The sequence below is a fragment of the Chrysemys picta genome, chromosome 15 (genome assembly GCF_011386835.1).
Source record: "Chrysemys picta bellii isolate R12L10 chromosome 15, ASM1138683v2, whole genome shotgun sequence".
NCBI classification, from domain to species: domain Eukaryota; kingdom Metazoa; phylum Chordata; order Testudines; family Emydidae; genus Chrysemys; species Chrysemys picta.
In genome coordinates this window covers 3,862,346-3,890,313 of record NC_088805.1, presented here as the reverse complement: position 1 = coordinate 3,890,313, position 27,968 = coordinate 3,862,346, and the positions used below count along the sequence as shown (strand labels likewise).

The 27,968-nt window shown below is 48.8% G+C and overlaps 1 protein-coding gene across 11 annotated transcripts; it reads left to right on the top strand.

Moving 5' to 3' along the window:
* Nucleotides 1-49: 49 nt before the first annotated feature.
* LOC101932626 (zinc finger protein 777-like) lies at nucleotides 50-27,895 on the top strand. 11 transcript variants are annotated; one of them, XM_065568660.1, is made up of 9 exons: nucleotides 50-4,809; nucleotides 7,853-7,926; nucleotides 9,722-9,976; nucleotides 11,068-11,945; nucleotides 13,155-13,325; nucleotides 16,831-17,155; nucleotides 18,181-18,307; nucleotides 19,121-19,222; nucleotides 27,261-27,895. In XM_065568660.1, the coding sequence occupies exons 6-9, from the start codon at nucleotides 17,132-17,134 to the stop codon at nucleotides 27,761-27,763; spliced, it is 756 nt and encodes a 251-aa protein (XP_065424732.1). In that variant the 5' UTR covers nucleotides 50-4,809; nucleotides 7,853-7,926; nucleotides 9,722-9,976; nucleotides 11,068-11,945; nucleotides 13,155-13,325; nucleotides 16,831-17,131; the 3' UTR covers nucleotides 27,764-27,895. The 11 variants fall into 11 exon arrangements, with proteins under 11 accessions (XP_065424732.1, XP_065424726.1, XP_065424728.1 ...); XM_065568654.1 differs by lacking the exons at nucleotides 9,722-9,976; nucleotides 27,261-27,895 and adding an exon at nucleotides 20,767-22,978 and having other exon boundaries at nucleotides 11,886-11,945; nucleotides 13,155-13,461; nucleotides 16,834-17,155; XM_065568656.1 differs by lacking the exons at nucleotides 50-4,809; nucleotides 7,853-7,926; nucleotides 9,722-9,976; nucleotides 27,261-27,895 and adding exons at nucleotides 10,018-10,866; nucleotides 20,767-22,978 and having other exon boundaries at nucleotides 11,886-11,945.
* The last annotated feature ends 73 nt before the right edge of the window (nucleotides 27,896-27,968 follow it).

The following is a 27,968-nucleotide window of genomic DNA, read 5'->3' as shown; positions in this document are numbered from 1 at the left end:
GGCCTTCTCAGTGCTGGGGGGTGTGTGTGTGCAGACCTGGCAATAAATAAACACCCACATTCTGACCTGGGTCACTGAGGGCAGAACTGTCAGCACCCTCCTAGCAAAGCCGCCCCGCACTGATTGAGAGCTCCCCACTTTCTTCAGACCACTCTAAGCACTGGGCCTTCCAGCCCTTCTGACGGCCAGGAGTTGATGCTGAGCTCAGAGCCCTCTGGGGCCCCTGCCTCCCTCTCTCCCGGCGCTCTGGCTAGTGAGCGATGGGGGGCATTGCCCCAGCAGCTCAGCTGGCCTAGCACGGGTCTTAGGGCCGGGGAGCGGCACTCGGGAGGGCAGCCCATGGCCTAGTGATGCTGGCGAGGGAGAGGAGCAGGTTTAATGCAGCAGGGCAGCACTGGGCCACCACCCAAACAAGACATTCTGAGCTGGTCTCCCTCAGTCCTGCTCGTGCATAGGGTGAAATCCTGGCCCCACGGGGGAGTGTTGCCATTGATCTCAGTGGAGCCAGAGTGAGGCCGGAGCCATGGGCTGGTATCTCCAGTGCTTCGCACAGTGGCGGATTAGCCACCGGGCCAACAGAATCCAGGGGCCCCGGCCAACTGGGAGCCTCTGTAAAAAAAATATAACAATGGGTGGGGCGAGGGAAGCCCCCACACCCCAACCCCACTCCCAGGTAGCAGTGCCGGGTGGGCAAGGCAGGTCGGGAAGCCCCAGCACCCTCCAACTCCATCCCTGGCAGAAACCACAAGACGGGGGAAGCCCCAGCCCAGCACCCCCCAACCCCGTCCCCGGCAGAAGCCGCAGGGAGGCAGGAGAAGTGCCCAGCCATTCCCCCTCCCTGTCCCCGGCAGAAGCCATGGGGTGGCAGGGGATGTCCCCAGCCAGTGCCCCAACCCAGTCCGTGGCAGAAGCCATGGGGCTGCAGGGGAAGCCCCCGTGCCCAGGGCCGGCTCCAGGCACCAGCATTCCAAGCAGGTGCTTGGGGCGGCAGTCCGTGTGTTTTTGCTGCCCCAAGACGCGCGCCGAATTGCCCCCGCAGACGGCGGGGGCAGTCCGTGTGTGGTTAGGGCGGCACATGCATTTCCGCAGCGGCGGCAATTCGGCGCGCTGCTTGGGGCAGCAAAAACAGTAGAGCTGGCCCTCCCCGTGCCTGACCCCACTTTCCAGCAGAAGTGCTGGGCAGGCAGGGCAGGGAAAGCCCTATCTCCCTGACCCTGGTCCCCTGCAGAAGTGCTGAGGGTGGCAGGGGAAGCCCCAGCACCTGGACCCCCATTGCAGCCCTGGGACTGGAGGAGCTCTCGCTCCCTGCTGCAGCCCCAGAGCTGGGGGGCGGGGAGGGGAGAGCTTCTCCGGTCTTGGGGCCACAGTGGGGTGAGCAAATGGGTTTGGGGGCTGCAATGCGGGGGGCAGAATGGGAGGGATCCTGGGTGGAACAGGGGCAGTGCATTCAAGGGTGAAATAGCATCTGCTCTTTTAAAGGGGCCATAAAATAGCTGCACTGCTTTGTTGGGAGAAAAACTGTTCTGAGTGCAGGATGAGCAATAATTTGGTGGTGTGTGCGAGAGCAGAGAGTTCAATGAATTGTTTGTTTGCCAGAGACAAATTGTACAGCTGGGTGATAGTCTTTAATATGTCTTTACAAGCACACACAGAGAATTCTTTATACAAACATATGCAAAGGTGTATATACATCACACAGGATCGATCTATTGTGTGAAATCGTTGCTAGTTATACTGATCAGTAAACCAGACAGAGAATAACTTTGTCATGTTCAATAAGAGTTAAACATGACTAGCTCCCGTACTGTGTATTCTGCTGCTAGATTAGAAGGCAACAACCACAGACTGCAGAGTTGTAGAATCTTTTCCACCAGATTTTGCAGAACTCTCATTTAAAATGGAAATCTGTTTCCTAACCCTTTGGGTTGCAATGAAACCTGCAAAGCGATGCACAATAGAGCCCTGCTGGAACTTGTCTTCCACTAACCGGTGTCCTTAGTGGATGTCTGTCCCGCACTCGCCTCCATTCCCAGTAAAAACTGAGCTTTGAGCCCAGGGAAGAGAAGGGGAAAGCTGATGATATTAAGCAGAACAAGTTACCGCAGAACGTTTTGCTGTTCCCACGTCTCAATGGGACTGGGCCTGCAGCATTTTTCTGTCATGCTACTTGAGCAGAAAAGAGCCTGGGATTCTTCATGCTACATAGATCCTGGCACTGCTTCTTTGTGTCCCTCTCTTCCTCATTCCAGCCCTTGCACTTGGTGGCAGGATCCAGCTTCTGGAGGGAGGAGAATGCATAGGAGTAAGGCCCTGTCTCTGGAAGATCCAGTAGGTCTGTAACTATGTAATGATCGAGCATTTCTAGAGAGAGTTCCTTTCATCCACATGGACAGCAAACTCATTTGACCAACAAACTACAAATTGTACAGGAATCACTTTCACCAGCCACTGGAATGAAATACAATAGCTACTTAATGGCTTACATTTACAGTAGGCAACAGGGAGTGATGATACCATGTCCAACTGACATTGTGGGGGGGGATAGCTCAGTGGTTTGAGCATTGGCCTACTAAGCCCAGTGTTATGAGTTCAATCCTTGAGGGGGCCATTTGGGGCAAAAATCTGTCTGGGGGTTGGTCCTGCTTTGAGCAGGGGGTGGGACTAGATGATCTCCTGAGGTCCCTTCTAACCCTGAGATTCTATTCTATGTTTGATTCTATTGTAGGGTGCTTGGAATTGGTCGCAAGGGTTAACACTCCCCCTTCTTGTGAAAAGTGCAGTGGGATTTTATAAGGACCATAGTGGCTGGTTCCTTGGTTTGATGCCTCGCCCAAATGACAAAAGTACTAAACCTTGTGGCGGAAGAGCTAGCAGGACATTCGATCATTTCAATGGCTGCCTGATAAACAAAGGCCATTTTCCATACTGCTGATCTAGTGGGATTTCAGCTATAGAGAGTGTAAGAGTCTCCAACCTGCAATCTAGGGAGAGCAAGCTTCTGTGAGATGCTGAATAAAGTCCTGCTGGGCTCAGGAATTAAATAAATTAATGGAGACATCCCATCTCCTAGAACTGGAAGGGACCTTGAAAGGTCATCAAGTCCAGCCCCCTGCCTTCACTAGCAGGACCAAGTACCGATTTTGCCCCAGATCCCTAAGTGGCCCCCTTAAGGATTAAACTCACAACTCTGGGCTTAGCAGGCCAATGCTCAAACCACTGAGCTATCCCTCCCCCTCTGAATAGGGAATTTTGTCAGCTGAACCATAAACACCTACTGGCTTCCTATAGGTCAGTTCACTGGCTGTAGCATCTTGACTGGAGGATCATAAAATGATCCTTCCAATCCAAGTCAGGTCTAAGCCACCTGGAGAACCAGGAGACTGGCTTGTGGGTGTCAGTCACCTAATAATAATACCCACTTGTTTCATAGCACTGTTCATCAGTGGATCCACAAGTGCTTTATAAAGGAAGTCAGTGCCATTATTCCCTTTTGTTAGATGGGGAAACTGAGGCACAGATGCATGCTGCTTGGGATAGAAATTGGGCAAACATTATTTTAAAGGTCATTTGAGCTTCTGGATTCATATTTCTGCCAGGATCTGACACGTTCTTGTAAGATACACTTTGAACATATGTCGTGTGCCAGTATAAATATTCATTTCGGGCCTGAGGAATTTACAAAGTGGTCTATTGTAGGTTCAGCTGAGGCTCCATTTTGACCACTTTATTAGTTAAACCTGCTGTAAACAAGTCCAGTTAACCGTGAGGCAGGTCTGGAGGACAGGGACCATCAGACCACCTGGATGATGGGGAGCTGGCTCTGGGAGATGAGAGGGGTCCCATGATGCTGCAGGGGGGATGCGGGGATCAGGAGTAGAGAGAGAGGCAGGGATCCTATTGATGAGGAGCAGGAGGGGGAAGGAATGGGTCCTTTCCGGGGCCTCTAAGCAGAGTTTTCCTCTCTCACACAAATGCCGTTCAAGGTCCATTCCTCTCTGCATCGGGGTGTCCATCTGTGTTGGCCCGTAATGACCCCCCCCCCTGCACTCAGCTGACATGGAACAAAGATGTTGTGTGCCTGCCTGCAGACACTGCCTGGGAGCTGAGCGTCAGGCTGGGCTCTTTATGACTTGTACGTGATCCCCGGTAATGCACTTGGAACTTACTTAACAATTCTACTGATGACGCTTGAACAGCAGTAGAAAGCAGCTCTCTCTCAGCGCTGTGTCATAGTGGGAATAAAAAGGTAGTAAACATATACTCTTGTATTAAGGCCTGGATCAGGGCACGAATGAGTGTACATCTAGGGGGCGGGGACCCATCTCTTTGTTCTGTGTTTGTACAGCACCTTGCACAGTGAGGTCCCGCTCAATGGCTGGGGCTCCTCACCTTTCAGACAATATTCAAACCACTTAGACATTGTTCATGTAAAGAGGCTGGGGATGGGACTGGTGTCATCTAGGTGGGAAATCTCCAGGGACATCCCAAATTATGTTTGCCTTGTGGTGACGGGTGAGCTGTCAGGATGGGATTTCCACCCTGGATGCACCAGCTGGACTCTGTTCTGGGTGTGGGCTACACGCACAGGAAACGCTCTCACTGCCCTGCTGGGACCCAGAGCTGCCGCTCTCAGGGTGAGACTGCAGCAGACGTTGCTGATCATGGTTTATTTGTCATTTCAGGCCCCGGTCATGTATGGTCACATCACCGTTTATTTCTCTGCGGAGGAGTGGCAGGACCTAGCCGAATGGCAGAAGGAGCTGTCCAAGGACGCGAAGAAGAACAATCGTGAGGCTTTGCTCTCGCTGGGTAATGACTATTGTTTTCTCGTTTATTAGGCGCTGCAGGAATTTGAAGCACACACTTGCTTTAGCTTAGGATTGTTCTCATGTTTTCTGATTTCTGATGGTTTTGCATGTACAGTCCCCAGAACATTTGGGAAAGAATCCCAGCTCCACTCCTCCTGCCCTAGATTGGATTAGTAAAAACCGGGCTTTGCATCTTCCTGATGGAGAAAGAGGCCTGCAAATAAGCCGAGGTGTTTTTTCTTTACTTCTTTTTTGTTCTGAAGTGGCAGGCTGATTGTCATTATTCCCCCTCGACCCCAAGCACCCCCTTGTGGGTGGGCGCAGTAACACAAGGATTGCCACCTCAGTTTCCCCTCTCAGGCTCCTTAAGGACTCACCACAACATCTCCTGGGTTTGATATTACCCCTACCCAGGGCTGGTTTATTATCCCGACAGTGCAAACAATCTTCAAAAGGCCCAAGACACAGACCATTTATCTCACACACGGGGCATATAGTCCATAAATGTCCTGAAATGCAGCCAAATGACACACCTCGGCTTTCCTTTGGAGACCACCTGTTTTATTAAACAGCCACCCTAGCCCTCCTGGCTGGAGTCCTTCCCAAGTTTCTTCCTGGTTCCCAAGCCTCTGCCTGGGAAAGACCAGCAAGCTAATCCTTCCGTTGGTCTCCTATCCCTTTTCCCGGGGACTTCCTCCAGAGACCTCCTCCCTGATCACCATAGTCCTCCTCTCATTTATTAGTCCCAGATGTCATCCTCCCCTCTTAATGAGGTCAACTTGTGCTGGTATGGGGGGGCTGACGCCGCTTCACTTATAGGGGCCAGCCACCCTGCGACAATTATGATTATAATGTTGCTTATTATTTGGCATAACATCTAGGAGCCCATCTTAGAGCAAGACCCTGTTCTACAAGGCATTGTACAAATCTGGTTTCTCCTGATTTTGCCAGAAGACCCTTCTGGAGGTGGCAAATGTTGACTGTAACTCCCCCTCCTTCAGTAACGGTGTGCTGAGAAAGCCGAACAGAGACTACCTTTCTCCCAGAGGCTCATTAGAGTCAGGATTAAATAGATGTTGACAATTTGAAACAATCTGACTAAAGATCCCCTCCCCCCTCTGCACCGCTCACCTTTGCTCTCTTGCCTCTTGTAATTTCGTTCGTCCTCCAGCCATCATGGAGTGGCAGGGTAGGGGAGAGCTGCATTTCTAAATTCCAAAATAAAAACAAACAGAGAACAAAAAAACACCCATGGGAAGGAGGTGAATTATTTCCTACACACAAGGCACTTTGCATCAGAAAAGAAGAACTGCGCTACATTCTCATTATTACAACTGTCCGACACTTCTTTGAAAATTCCAAATGTTGATGCCGTTTTTGTCAGGATAAATGTCTCTCTCTGTAGATGGGAGGCTGTCTGTGAAAATGCTCCGCCGTTATCCACCCAGCTGTCGCCGTTACTAGCGCTCCCATTGACTCTTATTCTATGGCAGCTATCGCAGATCCTCTGGGGCTGGCGTCATGGCACGTTTCCAGTCAAACATATCCTCCACCCTCCGTTTTTGTCTTTATTCATCAAGACCAACTCACTGTTTTAGTAGCGCAATCTCTCAGCGCCTGCCCAAATAAATACTCCTTATTCATAGAGCCCATTCGAGCTGCAAACATGGTCCGGGGATATAAGGCAGATATCCGCAGATTTGCAGGGCTCTACTAATTAGCAGACCCTCCGTCTCAGACCCCAATCCAGTGCAGCACTTAAAGACATGCCTAACTTTTACACATTGGATCAATCTCATCGAAATGACTTGTGCTTAAAGTTAAGCATGCGCTTAAGTGCTTTGTTGGACTGGGGCATCCATGAGGCTGCAGGCTGTGCACTCCACAGTTACTTTGCAAGATAAAATTACAAAACATTATCTGCATATAGCAGCCCGGAACACTGTATAAACCAGCAGTCAACGTGCCTTTATCAAATGAAAGGCAAATTGAGGTTTGCAGTGCGGTAGCTGGGTTTTTTCCTATTGTGCAAACATCATATCTCCATCTCAGCTGTCAAAGGCTCAGGCAGTGTAGTTTGCAAGGCTGATTATAGGGATTCTCTTCCAAGCATGGCAATATCAGTCACAACAAGTTCTTTTCACTTCTAAGCACTGACATGAGTTTCATACCATGTCGTCAATGACGCACCCTTTGGAGGCACAGTTATAGCTCTGGGGCCCTGGTCGAAGCCAATGGAGTTAACGCCGGCAGAGAACGTTATTGTGAGCCCTGCCCCATGTGTCACAGGGTGGGGTCTCTCTTTCCGCCTGTAAACTCCTGGTGGAATTATTTGCTGAGAACGTTATTTGTTGTGAATTTAGCCCTGTCCGCTAAGTCGTCCCCCAACCTGCGGCGATTCCCTATGAGTCTGTTCATTATTCTTACACGGAATCAGTTCTCACCTACGGGCTGCTCACAAACAGATCTCTGTGTTGAGTGGAGCTCACCCTGGAGGTGTGACTCCCTCCCCTCAGCTCACACCTGTGACTGCAGGGCTCCATTGGACGGACATGGGGGTCATGGGAGCAGCCTGGCCTCTGAGCAGTGCGGATTTCCCACAGTCCTGACACCAGTGCCCTCCCCCAGGCTTCAGAGAGTTTGTACAGGAGACCGGAGCTGTGCACCAGGCCCAAGCAGTGAGGGAATTAAAACACAAACTCAACCCAAGCTCAAATACCAGGCTAACCCAGCATTGGTTGGGTATAAGTAATAGTGAATACATTTATGTTATGGGAAAGGGTGAGAAAGAATGGCCTAGAACAGACCCCGGAATTGGCCTGACCATTAGAAAGAAATATGCCTCTTAGCCTGCTGAGTCTGTACGAATTGAAATATGCCGGTCAGTTTACAAGGTCTGTAGAAGCACATCCCGAGACAAAAGTGATAAGATTACTATAAAGGACAGCTGCTGTTACAACTGTTTTCCTGAACTCAGGAATAAGATTTGTTAACTCCCACGCTTGCATTCTTATCTTGCTTGTTTCCTTTTCATATGTAACAAGTGGCGGACAGGGGGCTGCAAACAGGGGAGTTCGAGAGGGAGAGCAAGAGATCCCGCTGCCGAACAGGCTACCAGGTGAGAGTGAGAGTACTAGCTGTTGGAGTGAGTTTGCTCGACTGTTTGAATTTTAATTGTGATTCTGATTTCAGGTGACTTCAGTTTCAGTTACAGCTGCTGTGGCAGTTGGGACTGAGTGCCTGACCTTGTTCCCTTGATTGCCTTTGATTGGCCTTCCCCAGTGTGACTCACGAGGGGGTGGGACTGACCTAGGCAAACAGGCTTTAAAAGCCAGAGGCAGAGCGACCAGGGGGTTGCAGAAAGGGGAGTTTGAGAGGGAGTTTGACAGAGGGAGGCTTACGATGGTTAGGAAGACCCGTAACACCTGTGCCAGCACTGCTTCTGTCTCCTCCACCTGTGCCTGTAGCCAGACAGAGCGCCTGAGCATGGATGCTTCTACCCAGATCCTGGTGTGGTTTTGCAGAGACTGTAACTTGCAGTTTCCACTTACTGATATCCAAGGAGTCATATAAAAAATGGAAACTAGGACAGATTACAAAGGATGAATATAGGCAAACAACACAGGAATGCAGGGGCAAGATTAGAAAGGCAAAGGCACAAAATGAGCTCAAACTAGCTACAGGAATAAAGGGAAACAAGAAGACTTTTTATCAATACATTAGAAGCAAGAGGAAGACCAAGGACAGGGTAGGCCCACTGCTCAATGAGGAGGGAGAAACAGTAACAGGAAACTTGGAAATGGCAGAGATGCTTAATGACTTCTTTGTTTCGGTCTTCACCGAGAAGTCTGAAGGAATGCCTAACTTAGTGAATGCTAATGGGAAGGGAGTAGGTTTAGCAGATAAAATAAAAAAAGAACAAGTTAAAAATCACTTAGAAAAGTTAGATGCCTGCAAGTCACCAGGGCCTGATGGAATGCATCCTAGAATACTCAAGGAGCTAATAGAGGAGGTATCTGAGCCTCTAGCTATTATCTTTGGAAAATCATGGCAGATGGGAGAGATTCCAGAAGACTGGAAAAGGGCAAATATAGTGCCCATCTATAAAAAAGGAAATAAAAACAACCCAGGAAACTACAGACCAGTTAGTTTAACTTCTGTGCCAGGGAAGATAATGGAGCAAGTTATTAAGGAAATCATCTGCAAACACTTGGAAGGTGGTAAGGTGATAGGGAATAGCCAGCATGGATTTGTAAAGAACAAATCATGTCAAACCAATCTGATAGCTTTCTTTGATAGGATAACGAGCCCTGTGGATAAGGGAGAAGCAGTGGATGTGGTATCCCTAGACTTTAGTAAGGCATTTGATACGGTCTCGCATGATATTCTTATCGATAAACTAGGCAAATACAATTTAGATGGGTCTACTATAAGTGGGTACATAACTGGCTGGATAACCGTACTCAGAGAGTAGTTATTAATGGTTCCCAATCCTGCTGGAAAGGTATAACAAGTGGGGTTCCGCAGGGGTCTGTTTTGGGACCGGCTCCTTTCAATATCTTCATCAATGACTTAGATATTGGCATAGAAAATACACTTATTAAGTTTGCAGATGATACCAAACTGGGAGGGATTGCAACTGCTTTGGAGGACAGGGTCATAATTGAAAATGATCTGGACAAATTGGAGAAATGGTCTGAGGTAAACAGGATGAAGTTTAACAAAGACAAATGCAAAGTGCTCCACTTAGGAAGGAACAATCAGTTTCACACATACAGAATGGGAAGAGACTGTCTAGGAAGGAGTACGGCAGAAAGGGATCTAGGGGTTATAGTGGACCACAAGCTAAATATGAGTCAACAGTGTGATGCTGTTGCAAAAAAAGCAAACATGTTTCTGGGTTGTATTAACAGGTGTGTTGTGAGCAAGACACGAGAAGTCATTCTTCCGCTCTACTCTGCTCTGGTTAGGCCTCAGCTGGAGTATTGTGTCCAGTTCTGGGCACCGCATTTCAAAAAAGATGTGGCGAAATTGGAGAGGATCCAGAGAAGAGCAACAAGAATGATTAAAGGTCTTGAGAACATGACCTATGAAGGAAGGCTGAAAGAACTGGGTTTGTTTAGTTTGGAAAAGAGAAGACTGAGAGGGGACATGATAGCAGTTTTCAGGTATCTAAAAGGGTGTCATAAGGAGGAGGGAGAAAACTTGTTCACCTTAGCCTCTAAGGATAGAACCAGAAGCAATGGGCTTAAACTGCAGCAAGGGAGGTCTAGGTTGGACATTAGGAAAAAGTTCCTAACTGTCAGGGTGGTTAAACACTGGAATAAATTGCGGAGGGAGGTTGTGAAATCTCCATCTCTGGAGATATTTAAGAGTAGGTTAGATAAATGTCTGTCAGGGATGGTCTAGACAGTATTTGGTCCTGCCATGAGGGTAGGGGACTGGACTTGATGACCTCTCGAGGTCCCTTCCAGTCCTAGAATCTATGAATCTATGAATAGGTCTATTGGAGTCTGTCATGCCCCAGTGATTTTAAAATGGTTCTGGTAACGAATGAGTAGGTAATAAAATGTAAATGTAATAAAAAATATGTTAAGTAAAATAGAGTGTGATTGCGGTTGTATGTTTGGATGGGTAATAAAAGGTTGAGGCGCCAGCCTTAGAATCATAATAAACGACACCACATCTGGAGGAAGAAAAACGACGAACCTCCGACAGGACTGTTTGGGTGAGATAACCCAATACCCCTGAGGGCACACTGGACTCCACCCCGAACCGCCCCAAGGGGACCGAAGAACAAGATAACAACAAACTGTCATTGCTGTGCTATTTGCATGACTGATTATCACTTCAAATGTGAAAACAGCATGACAAGGCAAACCCCATAGACTTGTATGAGGATGGATCCCTATAAAGATAGACCCTAAAGTCTGAGGACTTTGGGTCTGGGTGTGCAACCAACTTTCAGGCGCATTGGATGCGCATCTGACAAGGCCCTGCTCCATCCTCGTGTCCAGGCCACCTGGCAAGTGACTTGGCACGAGCAACTTCTAGGCTGGTAATTATAATAACAACCTTGCAGAACTTGTGTGTGTGTGTGGAATGACTGTGGGAGTGAATGGAATGTTCTAGCTATAACCGATTGCTTACTCTGATTCTTTCTGTATTCACAGTAACACGGCGTATTGCCTTATCCCCTGAATAAGATCCTGCTGGTTTTCATTTTCTAAGTATAACACATTCAATCTTTTAAACCCAGCTCAGGTTGATGCCCCCAAAATGCTCAGGCTTTGATGAAAGTTTCTGAAAATGTCACTGCCCCAAATCAATTTGTTAATCATTGTACGTTTCATTTACTATAAAATGATGTGAATTCTACAAGCATCAATAGACAAGTTCCATTCAACCCCAGGTGAGGGCAGAATATACATGATCTTAAATGCATACGTCTCAGCTAGCAGCAAAACCTAACTAAAGAGAGACCCCCAATCATGCAGCGGGACCCCTGTGCCCCTGCAGAGCCCCACTGGGTTCACCCATGCAGGTCCAGTTGAAAGGTCGCAGCCCAATTTTGCATTTTAACTGTTCATGGTGCAGCATTTTTCTGTTCGGCAAAGCAGCTGTGGCGTATCCCTTTCAGACAAAGCAGATGCAGTTATACCATGCACCCACTTCAGCAGAGCAAAGACTGTTTCACAGCTTGATGCATTTAACGGTCTGGTTCCAGCCTCAGAGAGCAGCTGGATCTGAAAGCACAGAAGGAAAAACAAACCCAGGAAGCCTCTGTTAAACTGACAGCAATTCAGAGGCAAAAACCCAACAAAATGTCTGCTGGGGAGAACACACTGTAATCCCTTCATTCCCAGAACAAATTGTGCCAGTTAGAACGTTCCAAACAGAGACGCCTCCCCATCCAGCAAAGCACTTCAGCATCTGCTTAGTGAAAAGTGCTCGCTCTATAAAAGTGAAATATTATTAATTTGAAGCATGTTGGGAGTAGCTCCGGTCCAGTCACAGTGTTGCCAACTCTCATGACTTTTGTCATGAGTGTCAGGATAATTATTGTTTTCCTTAAAGCCCCAGCTCCTGGAGTCAGGTGGAGATGTGATGATTTCAGCCTTCATTCTTAAAGAAAAAGTAAGTTTCTAGCCCTCATGACTGTGGAGAAAGCTTCCAAATGTGACCCCAGTGCACCCTAAAGGCCCCAAAAGCAGAAGGCAAATAAAAAGAACCCTAAATCTAGTATTTTATATAATCTTGAGATTTTAAAGCCAATCTCGTGATTTTTGAACATTTGGGATTGGCAATAGTGCAGTCAATTGGCTCACTCTTGTGCTTAAAAGTAAGCACATGCTAAAGTGTTTGGCCATAGCGAGGCCCTAGAGAGATTCTTCAACCAATCCCCCAGATGGGAACAGACTCAGACGCTAAGAAAGGTGCGATCAGCTCTGAGCTTTGCAGGAAGCACTCTTTGAGCAGGCTAGGCCAGGACTGACGCCAGGCTTTGGAGGTTCCAATAAGGGGCACACTACTGAATATCTCTGGGCATAGCAGCTTGCTATGGATCTTGCCAGACATTTTTTTTTTTTTGGTAATTATTTAAAACCTCAAGTCATTGTATAGTGGGAACCAAACCCAGAGCCCCAAACCTGCCCCAACAAGGTCACATCGTCAGGGTGACAATGGCCTCTGTATTCCCACTCCCAGCCTCCCACCCCTGCCACTGCCCACCTCAGGCAGAGATGCTGCTCCTGGTAAGGTCAGTAACACACTCCATTCTGGTCATTCATGCTGAGCACAGGGCTCCCCATTGCAGTCATTAGCATGCAGTGGATTCCAAATTCCAGTTCCTGGAGCAGCCCAGCTGGCGCCAGTTTGCACTGGGGCTCAGCACAGAGACCGTGCTGGGGGACGGGCGAAGTCGGCCGATTAGCCAGTTACAGAATGGGCTCCAGAGCACGTCTCCATGTAAGCATTGGCTGAAAGAGGGCAGCCCCCCAAACTGAGGTGTCCGGTTCCCTTAAACTGGTCTCAAGTCAGTCATAATCTGGAGCACCCCAAATGCTAAGAGAGTTTTATGGAGAAGAGTATTTCTACAGCAATAAATGAGTCAGTGAGAATTCCTCCTGGAGCTCTGACTGCAAGTTGCAGGCAATGCTGAATGGGGCCCCGAGAGTGGGGTGCTTTAGCTAAGCCGGGATGCTGAGGGTTGGGTGTTTTACTGGAGGCTGTTGGGTTTGATCAGGTGGTTTTGTTAACACATGTCAGAGGCAGCTGGAATTTCCAGGCAAGCACCTGTTTGTGTCTAATGATCAATCAAAACATTATCATTTATTTGTATTGCAGTAGTGACCGGAGCCTCCTCATGGCCCAGGACCTCACTGCGCCAGGCACTGTACAAACCAACAGTCCCTGCCCCACACAGCTTCCAGGATATACAACATGACAGATGCGGGGCACAAGGAACCAATGAGACAATACTGAACAGCATGAGAGCCAGAGGACACTGCACACCCGGTACCTAAACATTTTCAAGTTTAGGTCATGTCTATCTGGGACGCTACCAGCACAAGGCACGGTGTGAATAAATACATTAGAGAAGCCCTGGTTGTGGGTTGCATAGTCAAGGTGGAATAAATATAAAATAATGCCGGTAAGTCAGTGTAAAGTGCCCCCTACCCACACGTCTCCTCTGTAGCCGCCACCACTAGATAGGTTTGTGAAATAGTGCAATCAGGTTATAACATGTTAACTCGTCAATGTCTCTCAGAGGGGCTGTCAGAATCATAGTTAGATGGGACCGCCAGGGTCATCTAGTGTAACCCCCAGAGAAAGGGCCTGAGTCCGCTCTGATTTGTGCTGGTTACCAGCCAGCAAGGGTGAAAAATCAGGATACTTTTTTTCGGGGGATGGGTATAGTCGCCCCTAATATCGGGCCATCTGGTCACCCCAGTTTTATGTCAGTGTAACACAATTGACTTCAGTGCCAGCTGCTGCTGAGTGACACTGGCCTCAACTGTGGAGAGTTGAGCATAGGGCTGAGACTATAGGTAGGGCTCTACCAAATTCGCGGCCATGAAATCTGGTCTGTTGTGTGCTTTTACCCTATACTACACAGATTTCACAGGGGAAACCAGCGTTTCTCAAATTGGGGATTCTGGCCCAAAAGGGAGTTGCAGGGGGTCACAAGGTTATTTGGAGGGAGGGTAGGTGCGGTATTGCCACTCTTACTTCTGCGCTGCCTTCGGATCTGGGCATCTGGAGAGTGGCGGCTGTCAGCCAGGTGCCCATCTCTGAAGGCAGCGCCCTGCCAGCAGCAGCGCAGAAGTAAGGGTGGCAATACCATCCCGTACCATCCTTACTTCTGCGCTGCTGCTGGCGGTGACGCTGCCTTCAGAGCTGGGCTCCCAGCCAGCAGCCGCCGCTCTCCAGCTGCCCAGCTCTGAAGGCAGCAGCGCTGCCAGCAACAGCACAGAAGTGAGGGTAGAGGTACCACAACCCCCCCTGCAATAACCTTGTGACCCCCCCACAACTCCTTTATGGGCCAGGCCCCCTAAAATTACACCACCATGACATTTCAGATTTAAATAGCTGAAATTATGAAATTTACTATTTTAAATTCCTTTGACCATGAAATTGACCAAAATGGACCGTGAATTTGATAGGGTCTAACTATAGGTGGCCACTCTTGGGATGAACCTGGAAACGCTAACGGCAGATTTTGTAGACTCAGAGGATCTCAGGACTGGGGGCCTCATCCAGTCCCCTGCACACAATGTCCCTTTCCGGGGCAGCCCAGATGATGGACATAAAATGAAAAGTTTTAAGCATTCTTTAAAATGTAACGATGGAGGAAAGTTATAAAATTCCCAGGCCCCAGCAATAATGTGCAGAAATTAGCTCCAAGAAACTATGGGATTTTTTGGAAATGTTCTTCCCCTTTCCAAAGCTGCCCCCCACTCCTCCACTGTGGCCATTTTAAAATGTCTGCTTACCACAGTCTGCTTTTTGTGTGGAGGGGCAGTGTCTGGCGTGTGACAGAAACCCTGAAACGCCACACGCACGCACGCCTGTATTGGGGCAAACTTTGATTTGGGCATGAAAGGGTTATTTGGGCACGAAAGGGTTATCGCCTGCTTTCCATGGCGTTAAGCTTTGCGCTGGGGACTGCCATCAGTGACACAGAGACAGGCTGCAGGTAAGGAGGCTGTGGGTTTTTCTCCTCTTTCCAGCCTTAGCCTTTGGGGGGGCTGCAAACAGCTTGCCTGGCAGTTGTACAGATTTGGTTCTGGGGGGTGTAGGGGCCTCCACATCCGGGCTGTGCAAACGGAGGAAATATCCGCTCTGTGCTGAGAGCTGTTCCAAAGAGGCCCGGCTCCAGGGGCAGAGAGTTAACATGCAGCATTGTGCAGGCTACGCAGAGCAGAGTCCTCCATTTTATTCCCCCACAGAGAAACTTTTCATATTTAGCTCATTTTCCTGTCCATGATCCTCACTGGGAGGTTATGCCCAAATAAATCTGTTAGTCTTTAAGGTGCCACCAGACTCCTTGTTGTTTTTGTAGATACAGACTAACACGGCTACCCCCTGATACTGGGAGGTTGGTTCCTGCCCCTGCTCTCCCCCCTCTGATCTCTGGGGAGGAGTGCCAGTTAAATGGAAAATGAGACAAATGGAGTTTAGGAAAAGAAGCATCCCTGTTAGGGTGACCAGACAGCAAGTGTGAAAAATCGGGACGGGGGTGGGGAGGTAATAGGAGCCTATATAAGAAAAAGACCCAAAAATCGGGACTGTCCCTATAAAATCAGGACATCTGGTCACCCGAGTCCCTGTAGCTGTGTTGTTCCTGAGGAGGCCGGGCCCTGCAGAGAGCGTGAGCGGGGATCTAATTGCAGGTGGGCTAACGAGTTCAATCATCACAGCAGCCGTCGCACACTGTAGGGCAGGGTATAGGTTCATAGAGTCCAAGGCCAGAAGGGACCATTGTGATCATCTAAGTCTGACCCCCGTATAGCCAGAGAACTGCCCCAAAGTAATTCCTAGAGCAGAGTTTTAGAAAACATTCCATGCCCCTAGGCTCCTCCGTCTATGCCAGCAACGGCTCCGTCTGCAAGGCCTGACTTTCTCGGGGGGGGCCCTGACTAATCCGCAGCCCCTGCCAGCTGCTGTCCTGTTGCAGCTGGTTTATTTGTGAAGTTGCAAGTGTAAATTTTGTCCACAAGGGGGCAAGCCTAGGGGCGGAGCGGTCTCTATGCTCTCTGGGCAGTACAGTGCACGTACACAGCAGTGAGCATCAGGCGCTCTCCTTGGCCTGTGCAGTTAGGGTGACCAGATAGCAAGTATGGACAATCGGGACAGGGGGCAGGGGGCAATAAGTGCCTAAGACAAAGCCCCAAATATGGGGACTGTCCCTATAAATTCAGGACATCTGATCACCTAGGTGCAGTGTGCAATGAACACGTGGCCGGTGCCCCCTTCCCCTCGGCTGGTGCAGTGAGCACAGGGATTGCTTCCCCTCCACCTGGGGCAGTGCGTTGTTTCCATCTGTTTTAACCACTGCAGAGAAAGGAGACTTGAGACAGGCGGGTGAGGAAAGGCGCCAAGCTAGGGAGGGTGGAGGAGCCTGGGGGACCAGAGCCCAGCGGGCGAGCTAAGGGGAAGGGATGACTGCGGAGAAGAGAAGCGGCAAGATGGACATTAAAGCAGGGAGAGGGATACGGGCGAGACAAAGGATGAGAAGAGAGAGATGCTGCCTTGCGGAGGCGGCGAGAAAGGCCAGCAGCGGGAGGAGATGGACTCACAAGGAGGAAACACACCAGCTCAGGAACAGAAAAAGGAGAGAGAAAGCTGGGAAGGGGAGAAAGCAAAACCCTCCCATCTAGGCTGGGGAATTGTGTGTCATTTCTCGATGCTCCGGGAGGTGAGCAGAGGCTTCTCTGGCCCCACTCTTGAGATCTGGACACAGGATTGTTACCCTGGCCTCCCCCATCCCCCAGCCATTCTCTCTGTTACGTTTTCCCAGCAGTTTAACTACCAAATCCAGATTGGCCCAATACTGATGTGCAATAAGGAAGTACCCAACCCTGCATGGTGTATAGCTCTTCAATCTGAATCTGACGCTAAGCCTCCCGCTGGCCTCTCCTGGGACACTCCTGCGCTACTCACACCCCATCTCCTGTGCGCCTGTCTCCACTAGAGCAGCAGCTGCTCTGGGAAGGAGGGCCTAGAGCAGCAGGAAGCCTGTGGCAGTCCCAGCAGGAAGCCTGGATTCCCCACCAGCTGCTGAACCTGGGAGCAAACATCCGTGTCCCGTGGGATGGGGAATGGCTGGCGGGGGCTCCGCTCAGGTAGGACTTTGTCCCTGAACTCGACTTTTTCCTGTGAACTGTAAGGACTCTGGGGAAGGAGCTGTGTTTACCGGAGCAGGGAGCCATAGTTCAGTGGTTTGAGCATTGGCTTGCTAAATGCAGCGTTGTGAGCTCAATCCTTGAGGGGACTGTTTAGGGATCTGGGGCAAAAATCTGTCTGGGGATTGGTGGGTTGGACTAGATGACCTCCTGAGGTCCCTTCCAACCCTGATATTCTATGACTGTTTCCTTGGCCCATGTGATTTTAGAACCATTACTGCGCCCCACAGTGGAGCTGTGCAAACCAGTCCAATTCTAGTTCATCCAGAGTTGGGGGATCTCTTGGGGGGTTGGGACATGTGGTTTTGTGGCTCCTCCCCCAGAGCTTCACCTGGCACCTGGCTCAGAGAAAGCTCCTAACAACATTCTATCAGGAAACAAAAAAGGGAAGAACTCTTCCCAGGAGTTGGGAACACACACGCAGGGCAGGGCAAATGGGCAGGGGAGGAGCTGGCTAGAAAGCTGGGGAGAAACGAACTTCCTCGGGGGACAATTTTGAACCGATGCCTTATCCATCTCAATTCAAAGGATACCACTGAGTGGGGCAGTGCATTCCGGGCTCTGAAATGCAGGTGTGCTCAGTATAGGGTTTGCCTTCGTGTCCTCTCTAGCCATGCCAGTGTTTACATTTTTGTGTTTCATGGACAACACAACCCCCAGTTAGATTTCACTGCAAATAGGTGGGGTGGGGGGAAGGGACTGGTGCCGCCACTGTGACAATGGCTGGGTTACTACTCAGCATCCCCTTGGAAACTGATTTCCTTCCATCAGAGCCCTGGAGTGGCAGGCGTGAGCTGATAGGGTGGGAATCACACTCCAGATGGACAGGCTGTGCTGTGCGTGTGTTACTCATGCAAGTTACTTGTTCAGGAAACGCTCTCCCTGCCCTGCCGGGACCCAGGGCTGCTGCTGTCAGGGTGTGACTGAAGTAGAGGCTGCTGATCACTGTTTATTCACTGTTTCAGGCTCCAGTCACGTTTGACGACGTCGCTGTGTATTTCTCCGCGGAGGAGTGGGAGGAGCTCGCGGAATGGCAGAAGGAGCTGTACAAGGACGTGATGAGGGACAACTACGAGGCTGTGATCTCACTGGGTAACAATGATCGTTCACCTATTTCTAGAAGCTGCATGAACTTCGAAGGGCCTGAGTTAGCTTCAGCTCAGATTTGCTCTCATGCGTTTAGGTCCATCCCCCTTTAAAATGCTTAGAAGAATTACAAACTACTGTGGTGGTTTTAATCATTCTAGCTCTGTGTTCTGTGGGCCAAACCCTATATTGCGCACTCAAGCAAAACTCCACTGAAGGTAAACGCCACACTGGGTTTGCTCTCACCCCCTGTAGAGTGGTTGCAGAGGAATGATCCGCACTGATCCTGAGATGCTGCAGACTACTGTAGTGGAGTGGCATTGATGCAAAACCTACTTCATGAAGAGAGATTCTAGCAGAATTATAGTCACCTTCTGCCTTTCCTCAGCGGAGTAGCCAGGAGGTCAGCTGTGGAACTGAGCGGGTACACAGGAGATGATCATACTATAGGGCTTAGTCTTTAGCTCCCTCAGTTTTTACAGGGAATGTGCCCTGACCCCCACCTTCACTTGAGTTATTTGATAAACTTCCCTTCTCGAGATCCTGGGGATAAAGTCTGGGCCCCCAGCACACCCAGACAGAGATGTCTTACGGAACTGAAAACAATAGCAACACAGGCCAGGGCATCAGATTTTCCCACAATGCTCCTGGCCAGGAGCACAGTACCAGCACAACGGTGTGTTTCACGGAGCACTGGCAGGGCAGCGCTTACAGGAAGATCCTTCCCATTTTGGGAACACAGAGATCTAGCACATTAGTAACCCGGCCACGTTCCCTGGATATCACCGTCAGTGTGTAATCACCGTTCTCCCCATGCAGGCGGTGCTGCTGCCAAACCTGACATCATCTCCCAGCTGGAGCAAGGGGAAGAGCCGTGTATCAGCGCTCACCAGGACTCCAGGGACAGACGCACCTCCGCAAGTGAGTCGGAAGCTCTCTGGGGCAGTGGGAGTGGTCATTGTCACCACCATAGCTCCCCCTATCATCAGGGCCTCTCATTACAGGGGTCTTCACCGCTAGAGCCTTCCGTAGGCCATCTGCCTTTCTGCACAGTCAGCCCTCCCACAAAGGAACAGCTAATTCAGAGCCCTTTCAGGTTCAGAAAGTCCATCTAACACCCCAGCTGCCTCAGCAAATCTGCCTGTCCTCTGGGCTCTGTCCCTTTCTGGGGTCACTCTGGAGTCTTTGCCCAGCTCCAGTACTGAGCCTTCCTGAGGTGTCTGTTCTCCTGCAGTCTCTGGCTCAGGCCCCTTCACAAGAGTCCATTTTGGGCCCCCCTCTACCCTGCCCCCACCCTGACTGAACGCTCTCAGGTGTGCTTTAAGTTATCACCTGACACCTCTTAGTCCCACCCCCTCTGGCTGAGAAGCAACCATTTAATTATGACACAGGTGCAGTAGCTGCGACTAACTGGCTTTTAACCCGTTCTAGGCCACGATGGAGTTTCACCCCATCACAGGAAGGGACCATCTCTGTTATGTGCTTGTACAGCTTCTTGCCCCATAGCCCATGACTAGGGCTCCTGCATACAAATCGATAAATAGTATAATGTATCCAGAATGACCCCCCGCCCCAATGTGCACCTATAGCTCCATGCACGAAGTTGGTATCTAGCAGATGTCCTATTTTATTGGCAGACATCAATCATCTCTTTCCACTCTCCCTGACCCTCTGCTTTTTGTCCAGCTATTTTGTGAGCGTTCGGATGTTGCAATTGAATTGGTATCTTCATCTCTCTTCTCTGGAGGGCTCACAGATACTTTGCCCCAGAGAGAGAACTTCCCTGGAGGTGGCGGATTCACAAGGGTCTCCTACTTTCCTATCCTACATGGACCACTTTGTAAGAGAGTCTTTCATGGACCCATTTCACCTCCCAACCCCCAGCTCTCCCCTCTTTGGTTCTCAAATTAAACATTCTACAGCCCACAGTTTGCGAATGACTGAGCTAGAAGGTAGAAACGGCTCCTGGGGTATTTTTTATGTACTCATCCATCTACCCCACGTGAAGGTCTCAGAATACAGCAATTTCCACTTCCCCGAGAAGATCAAGACTTATTCTGAATGAATCGCCCTAAGGGGCAGGGTTTCTGAGCTCCTCCTGCTCTCCCCCAGACACACTGATGTTTCAGACTTTGGCCTTGACTTACTGCAGTTCCTAGTTGTTCACATAAAGTTACGGGTGATTTTTCAAGCTATTGCTCTGCTCCTTGGGACACAACAGATCAGATTTTCAGAAGTCCCAGCATGATTGGTGCTGGGGTGTTTTGAAAATCTGACCATAAGTATCACAGTTGGAGCTGCTGAGTACTTTGGAATCTCTGACCCTTTTGAGTGCTGGAATGGAACCTAAGTTCTTTTGAAATTCTGGCCTCACCAGCTAGATTTTCAGATGTGCACTTGGAGTTACTGTTGGAGCATGCTCCAAGAGTATCTGCTAAGTTTAACACGGTTTTGTGCCTACACAGATCCATCATCTGCTGACACAGTTCTGAATACGGCCTTCCCATCCTCACCATGCGGGCTCTCTTCTGCACCCCCATCGTCTGATCCCTCCTCCCACAAAGTGGACCTCTCTCCATCCCCTGTGCATTCCACCAGCCTGTGTGTTTGGGAGGCACACCTAGGGCACACAGACCAGGGAGAGAACAGCATGGGCATTGCCGAATGCATAGAGAGGCCCAGCAGTAGGTCTCCATGTGTACTCAGTGGGGCAATCCATGGCCAAGTGGAGAGTGAGGAGAAAGCACCGGACAGAATGTTTTGCTCACCTCCAGCCTCACCTGGCCTACATCCACCTTCTGAGCAGATCTACGTACCTGGGCAAGTCCAGACGTCTGAATGTGCTTCTCACACACATCGCGGCTCTGAGAACAACACACCTGTGTTCAGAGCACAGAGAACTGAGCAGCCTGTAACTGAGCAGAAACCTGCCTCTGCGAACAGTCTGGAGCAGGAATTGGGCAGCATCATCCAGGAGATGCGGACGGCGAGAATCCACCTGGCTAGCATAGCTGGCTCGCTGCTGGCTTTGTCCTCGGCATTCCTGCCAGCTCCTGTGGATGGCACAGGTCATTGGAGATAATCTCGGAGCAGCATACGCTCATAGAAACTTCTGCATTCTCACACTCAAAGCTGTGGGAGAGAGAAACAACCGCTCCCTTCTTTCTTTTCTCTCAAAGCCTGTGCTCTGTTACTAATATTTAATGTCTTTATTTTAAAAAAATGCATAATGTATTTTTTCATTTAAAAATATTTATGCCTTAACACTTTATTTCTCTGTTTACTAAACTTTATTTAAAAGGCCCTAAATGTTTAAAAAGCCGATTTTCTTCTGAAAAATGTTATTTCTAACCCTACATTTTTTTAAATGGCTGTAAATGTGAAAACCAACCAAACCCCACAAGCAGCAGTAATGTGCCCAATGGAAAAAAAAAAAATCCAAAATGGCCACACTGCCAAAAGCTTACACGTTCAAAACGGAGATCGGAGTGGGCCATAAACTAAAAATGGGGCCTGGAAACTGGTCAAAATGTATATGGTGATGAAAGGTGTAGAGCCCTTTACCTTTGTTCTCTGCTTGTCTTGCAAGATGGCAAATGTGGAATCAAGGGGGCCCATCTCAGTGTACAACATTCTATTTCACAGTTGTGGAAAACTCAGTACAACCACCATGATGTACTCTAAAGTAACAGTTAAACTTGGCAGTCGTCTTTATATTATTTACTCCTGGGGAATTCTGTGATACTGTGCATGTGTATAATTAGTGAGCCATGCATATTTTTATTTTTTTGCGCAGAAAAAAAGCTTCTGCCAAAATGTTAGTGCAGTTCCACCTTTTGCCCACCAGAGGGTGCTGTGGTCATAGAACACAGCAGCAGCTCCTGGCCAACTAGGGAAGAGAAAGAGCCTACCTTCTTAATAGCACCTGCCAGACCAGGTCAGGAAACAGGGGCTATGGGGAAACAGACAGCATAAGGTGTCTGTGTGGGGGGAGAAGAGGGTCAGACAGGAGCTCATAAGAGCTAGTGGGGGAGGACAGACTGGGGCAGAGACTGAATGTAGTGCCCCTTCCCTCATGCCGCCCCCTCCAATATATGGTCATGTTCCCTTCTGGGGGGTCTTGGGTCAGGAAGACCACCTCTTCTGTACTTGATGGGAGGGGTAAGGAGCGGTGTTACTTTTGGCCATCCTCACTTTCTTGCTGACTCCATGTCTCTTCCTTACACCTTTCCCTCCACTCCAGCTGCTTCATTACCATAGCAACCCCTTGCTTGATTAGGTCCCCTTATCTTCTCTTGTTACTGAAAGGCAAGGCTAGCAGCTCCGCGGGCAGTGTGTGTAAGTGAAAGCACAAGGCTGCACACACGTTCTCCTGCTTGCTTATTGAGCTTGTTTAAATTAAAAGCAAGGCCAGAAGCAAGGTTATTATTGTTTAGTTTTTACCCTATTTACTTCACATTTTCCTAACAGCGGTCAGCCAGGGTTTAAAGGAATTATTACTCAGGTCTGTACTAATATGCCTAGTAAGGAAGCTATTTGTTAAAATACAGTTCCTGAATCTTTTTTGTTACAGACATACTTGCTGACAGGTATTTTGAAATAAATGATCAAAAATAATTGAAACTGTTGTGATTATAGTGGGGTATTTTGACAAATAAAATATACAGAATTTTAAAATATGGTGTGTAGAATTTTTTATTGCAGAATTCCTCCAGGAGTAAATTATCATTGATCAGTGTGTTAATATCAGACACTTTTACTACTTAAAAGCTCTTGTGTACATTGATGCATCAAAAACTTCATTGTTTGGTGATCGCTGTGACGTTGGATGTTTTTCCTGCACCTCTGCTGTGAAATCTACTAAAAATTTCCACGCCAAAACCATAGCCTTAGCCATCAGCACGCGAGTGGGTTAGCCTGTGTCCACGCTGCAAAGTAGAGGAGCTCCAGACTGAGCGTAAAGCAGCATCCTGGCTCTAGCCCGCAACCCGGCAGCGCCAGGTAACGGAGTTTGGTGGCACTCTAAACCCAGGGTGAGAGAATTGTGTGGACGAGTGGGGAGTTGGGGCTACATCTGAGTAAGTACCTGGGCTAACTTTGCAATGAAAACAGGCCCTTATAGACTAAGAGGACAAAGTTCAGAACTGATGGGTGACAGGGCGTACATCACGGAGCAGGCATAACTCATGCTAAGGGGTAAGTAAGGGAAATGTTTGCCATTTTTCTCTCAATCTAGCATAGCACAAGGAAGGAAAAGGAATATTCTGAAATATAAGGACATAACGAGAGAAGTCCAAGCAGAAGCCTGTAAGCATGATGTGACCCAGGAAGAAGCTAGAGAGAACAAGCTTTTGAGTCTGGTACTGACTAAAGAGGCTTCGGGCTATAAGCAAAGAAGCCACCCTCTCTTTTGGTTCCTCCTGCCTTTGGAGAAGCAGGACTTTGTACACATTCCTTGTAAACAAACAAGACGGCATCAAAGAAAATACCAGATTCCATCAGTTTCTATTCCCAGCTGGAACATCCCCAAGGCCCCAAACTTTGACTAGCTGCTGGGGTTAAAAGAGGCCAACAATGTTATAGGGTTCAATGCTCCCCTCATAGAGGAAGACTAAAAAGAGGGGGTTACAGAGAATGCCCAGTAAGAAACCAATCCCAATATACAGAATGGACAGGGTATACAGGCTCAGACTGGCTTTTTCTACAGACAAGGAATCTTCAATTTCTAGGGGAAATTAGCTTTGTGAACTCTGCAAACCCCAAAATAGTCTGAGAGGTTTCCAGCTCAGCCCCCACTGATTTGGGATTTCTAGTCCAACTCAGCAGTTAGCCTAGTTACAGGGTGTGACAAGGTGCAGGGGCCTTACCTGCTCCCAAGTAAAACAATGGTTAACTTGGCCTCAGCTTCCCCTTCCTGCTGCCCAGGTGTTCAGAGAAGGGGCTGTAAGACTGGCTTCTTGGGAGACAGGAAGAGTGGAAAATGCATTTGGGAAGGCTGGGCTCCACACCCAAGGGTCATACACAGAGATTAACTCCAGACGGATCCTAGAGGAGGAGGACCTGGCTGACTGCACATGGATCTTTCTCCTGCATTGTTTGATCAGCTTACCCCAGGTACTCCTATCTTGTGGGTTCTCCAACTTTCCTGCTGAACGAACACCAAAGGAAGCTTTCCTCAGACCGATTTCTCAGCGTTGTAGATTCCCTGGGACTGTGTAGTTAGTTGAGATCTCCAGGGACAAATGATCAGTTCCAGCACCACCAATTACAGATGAACAAAGCCTCCATGGACAAGAAAAAAGGCTATTTCATCAATACCTAAAAAAAACCAAAATCCCATGTGCTCTAATGAGACACTCTGCTTCCTGATTCTAGTGAACTACTATAACCTTCTTCCACAATCTGCTGCTAGAAACAGAAACTTATAGCAAAAAGTCAGTACAAAATAGCCCCCAAATAAATTACAATCCTTATCAGCACTGAACAAAACTTCAAATGCAACGGTATAAAATATGAACTGCTGATTAGAGGTTTAAGTAATTATAATGAAATGAGAGATTGATAGAACATAGAGAAGGAAAGGCCCTAAAAGGTCACATGGTCTCTACCCCTTGTAGTAGGGAGAGGGGGCCTGGAGCACTGGGCCTGGTACAAGAGTTAAGGCCTGAACTAGAGTCTGAACCAAAGTCAGGCCATGGATTAAAGCAGATGCTTATAAGCTCACTGTCCAGTACATGAACGTGGCAAAGTCGCTGCCAATATACTAGGCACTAAAGAATTACATAAATCTATTCCAGCCAATCCAACGGAATAGAGAAGCTCGTTGCTCCCGTCTCCGGCCCAGCAAAGTTTACCAGCTGGTAACAGCCAGCAGTAAAGGCAACCTAGAACGTGAAGGAATAGTACCAAATTACCTTTGAAGGGTTAAAAATGATAGCTTATTTTTTGGGGGGAACTGGTATAATCTACACCAACAAGCGGAGTCTTTTGCAGTATAAATGTCTATGCTTGTGTTTTTGCCAGCACAGCTGTCTGTTAGCAGGTGATAAGGTATGATTTGTGACCAACCTGCAGGCAAAAGCCATGAGTGCATGTGAGATTATACAGGAAAAACCGCACCCTTACCAGTCTAGTTTATTTTGCTTAGGGGAGGGGCTGGAATATACTAAACTGGCACAAGTGCCATTTTGCTCATCTAAGCTGTGTCCACGCTCGCAGCTCTTTGCTGGGATAGTATATTGGTATAGCTATACTGCCAAAGTCTTCCACATGTAGACCTGGTCTGAGTATAAATTTACCCCAACACAATCAATAAGTACCAAACCTTGTCTGCCTGAAGTGAAGAGTCAAGATCCCCTAAAAATGGGAAACTCTGAAACTTGATACCTGTCCATGTGCAGAGAAACACTAGACTCCCTGATTACAAGAGATGAGTGGAGGGGATTATTTAACTTATGCTTTTCAAGTCATCTTCACTCATCTGTCTTGAGTTTAGTGGTTTAGTCTGGAAGAAGAAATGACTAAGTAGGCCTGGTCTACACTACGGGTTTAGGTCGACTTTAGCAGCGTTAAATCGAATTAAGCCTGGACACGTCCACACGACGAAGCCCTTTCTTTCGACTTAAAGGGTCCTTTAAACCGGTTTCTTTACACCACCTCCGACGAGGGGATTAGCGATAAAACCGGCCTACTCCGTAGCAGTAAAAGAAATGGCAAAGTATTAGAAAAGATCTCCAAGGCCATTAAGGACCGAGGCCATAACAGGGACACACAGCAGTGCCGCGTGAAAATTAAGGAGCTACGGCAAACTTACCACAAAGCCAGAGAAGCAAACGGAAGGTCCGGGGCAGAGCCGCAAACTTGCCGCTACTACGTGGAGCTGCATGCGATCCTAGGGGGTGCAGCCACCACTACCCCAACCGTGTGCTATGACTCTCTCACTGGAGAAACACACAGGGAAGACGGTTCGGGGAACGAGGAAGATGACGATGGAGGTACTGTAGGTAGCTCACAGCAGCAAGGAAGCGGAGAAACCGGTTTCCCCAACAGCCAGGATATGTTTGTGACCCTGGACCTGGAACCAGTAATCCCCGAACTCACCCAAGACCCTCAGGGCACACAGGAGACCTCTGGTGAGTGTACCTTTGTAAATATTTGTAAACATTACACATGGTTTAAAAGCACGCGTGTTTAATGATTAATTTGCCCTGGCAATCGCGGCCAGTACATCTACTGGAAAAGTCTGTTAACGTGTATGGGGATGGAGCGGAAATCCTCCAGGGACATCTCCAGAAAGCTCTCCTTTATGTACTCCCAAAGCGTTTGCAAAAGGTTTCTGGGGAGGGCTGCCTTATCCCGTCCGCCATGGTAGGACACTTTACCACGCCAGGCCAGTAGCACGTAGTCTGGAATCATTGCATAACAAAGCATGGCAGCATATGGTCCCGGTGTTTGCTGGCATGCAGACAATATCCATTCCTTATCTCTCTTTGTTATCCTCAGGAGAGTGATATCATTCACGGTCACCTGGTTGAAATGGGGTGATTTTATTAAGGGGACATTCAGAGGCACCCGTTCCTGCTCTTCTGAACAGAAATGTTCCCTGCTGTTAACCACGCGGTGGAGGGGAGGGGTGAAGTGATCATCCCAGAGAATCGTGTGTGTGTGTGTGTGGGGGGGTGGTTTACTTGTGTTTGTGCCGCATGTTAACCGGGAAACCGCAGCCCCTCCTTTTACATTGAAAACCCATTTTAAATGGACAACCCAATTCATCCTTGATATGGGAAATGCGCTGCTGTTTGCAACCTTTCCCGCATGTTAAGAAGGTTAAAAAAGCCAAAACACTGTGGCCTACGATGGCTGCCTGCAAGCCGAAATATGCGACCTTGTAATGAAAGAGTGTACCCATCGTTCTCTAAAATGTGTCTTTTTTAACCACCTCTCCCTTCTCCTCCACCAGCTGCAAATGTTTCTCCTTCGCAGAGGCTAGTGAACATTAGAAAGAGAAAACGTAGGACGAGGGACGATATGTTCACGGAGCTGCAGATGTCCTCCCATGCTGATAGAGCACAGCAGAATGCGTGGAGGCAGTCAATGTCGGACATGAGAAAAGCACAATATGAACGAGAGGAGAGGTGGCGGGCTGAATGGTGGGATGAAAAGAGCAAGTGGCGGGCTGAAGACGATAGGTGGCGTCAGCTTGCAGACAGACGGCAAGAGTCAATACTCCATCTGCTGGAGCATCAAACTGATATGCTCGAGCGTATGGTTGAGCTGCAGGAAAGGCAGCAGGAGCAGAGACCGCCGCTACAGCCCCTGTGTAACCAACAGCCCTCCTCCCCAAGTTCCATAGCCTCCTCACCAAGACGCCCAAGAACACGGTGGGGGGGCCTCCGTCCACCCAGTCACTCCACCCCAGATGATCGCCCAAGCATCAGAAGGCTGGCCTTCAATAAGACTTAAAGTTTTAAAATGCAGTGTGTCCTTTTCCATCCCTCCTCCCCCACCCATCCCAGGCTACCTTGGCAATTATCCCCCTACTTCTGTGAGGAACTAATAAAGAATGCATGAATGTGAAAAAACAATGACTTTATTGCCTCTGCAAGCGGTGCTCGAATTGGGGAGGGTGGGGTGGGGTGGTTGGTTTACAGGGAAGTAGAGTGAACCG

Coding starts and splice junctions, on each gene's coding strand:
- LOC101932626 (XM_065568654.1), top strand. CDS start 17,132: ATGGCTGGCGGGGGCTCCGCTCAG. Junction 18,308..19,120: donor CGAGGCTGTGATCTCACTGG/GTAACAATGATC, acceptor CTCCCCATGCAG/GCGGTGCTGCTGCCAAACCT. Junction 19,223..20,766: donor GGACAGACGCACCTCCGCAA/GTGAGTCGGAAG, acceptor GTGCCTACACAG/ATCCATCATCTGCTGACACA.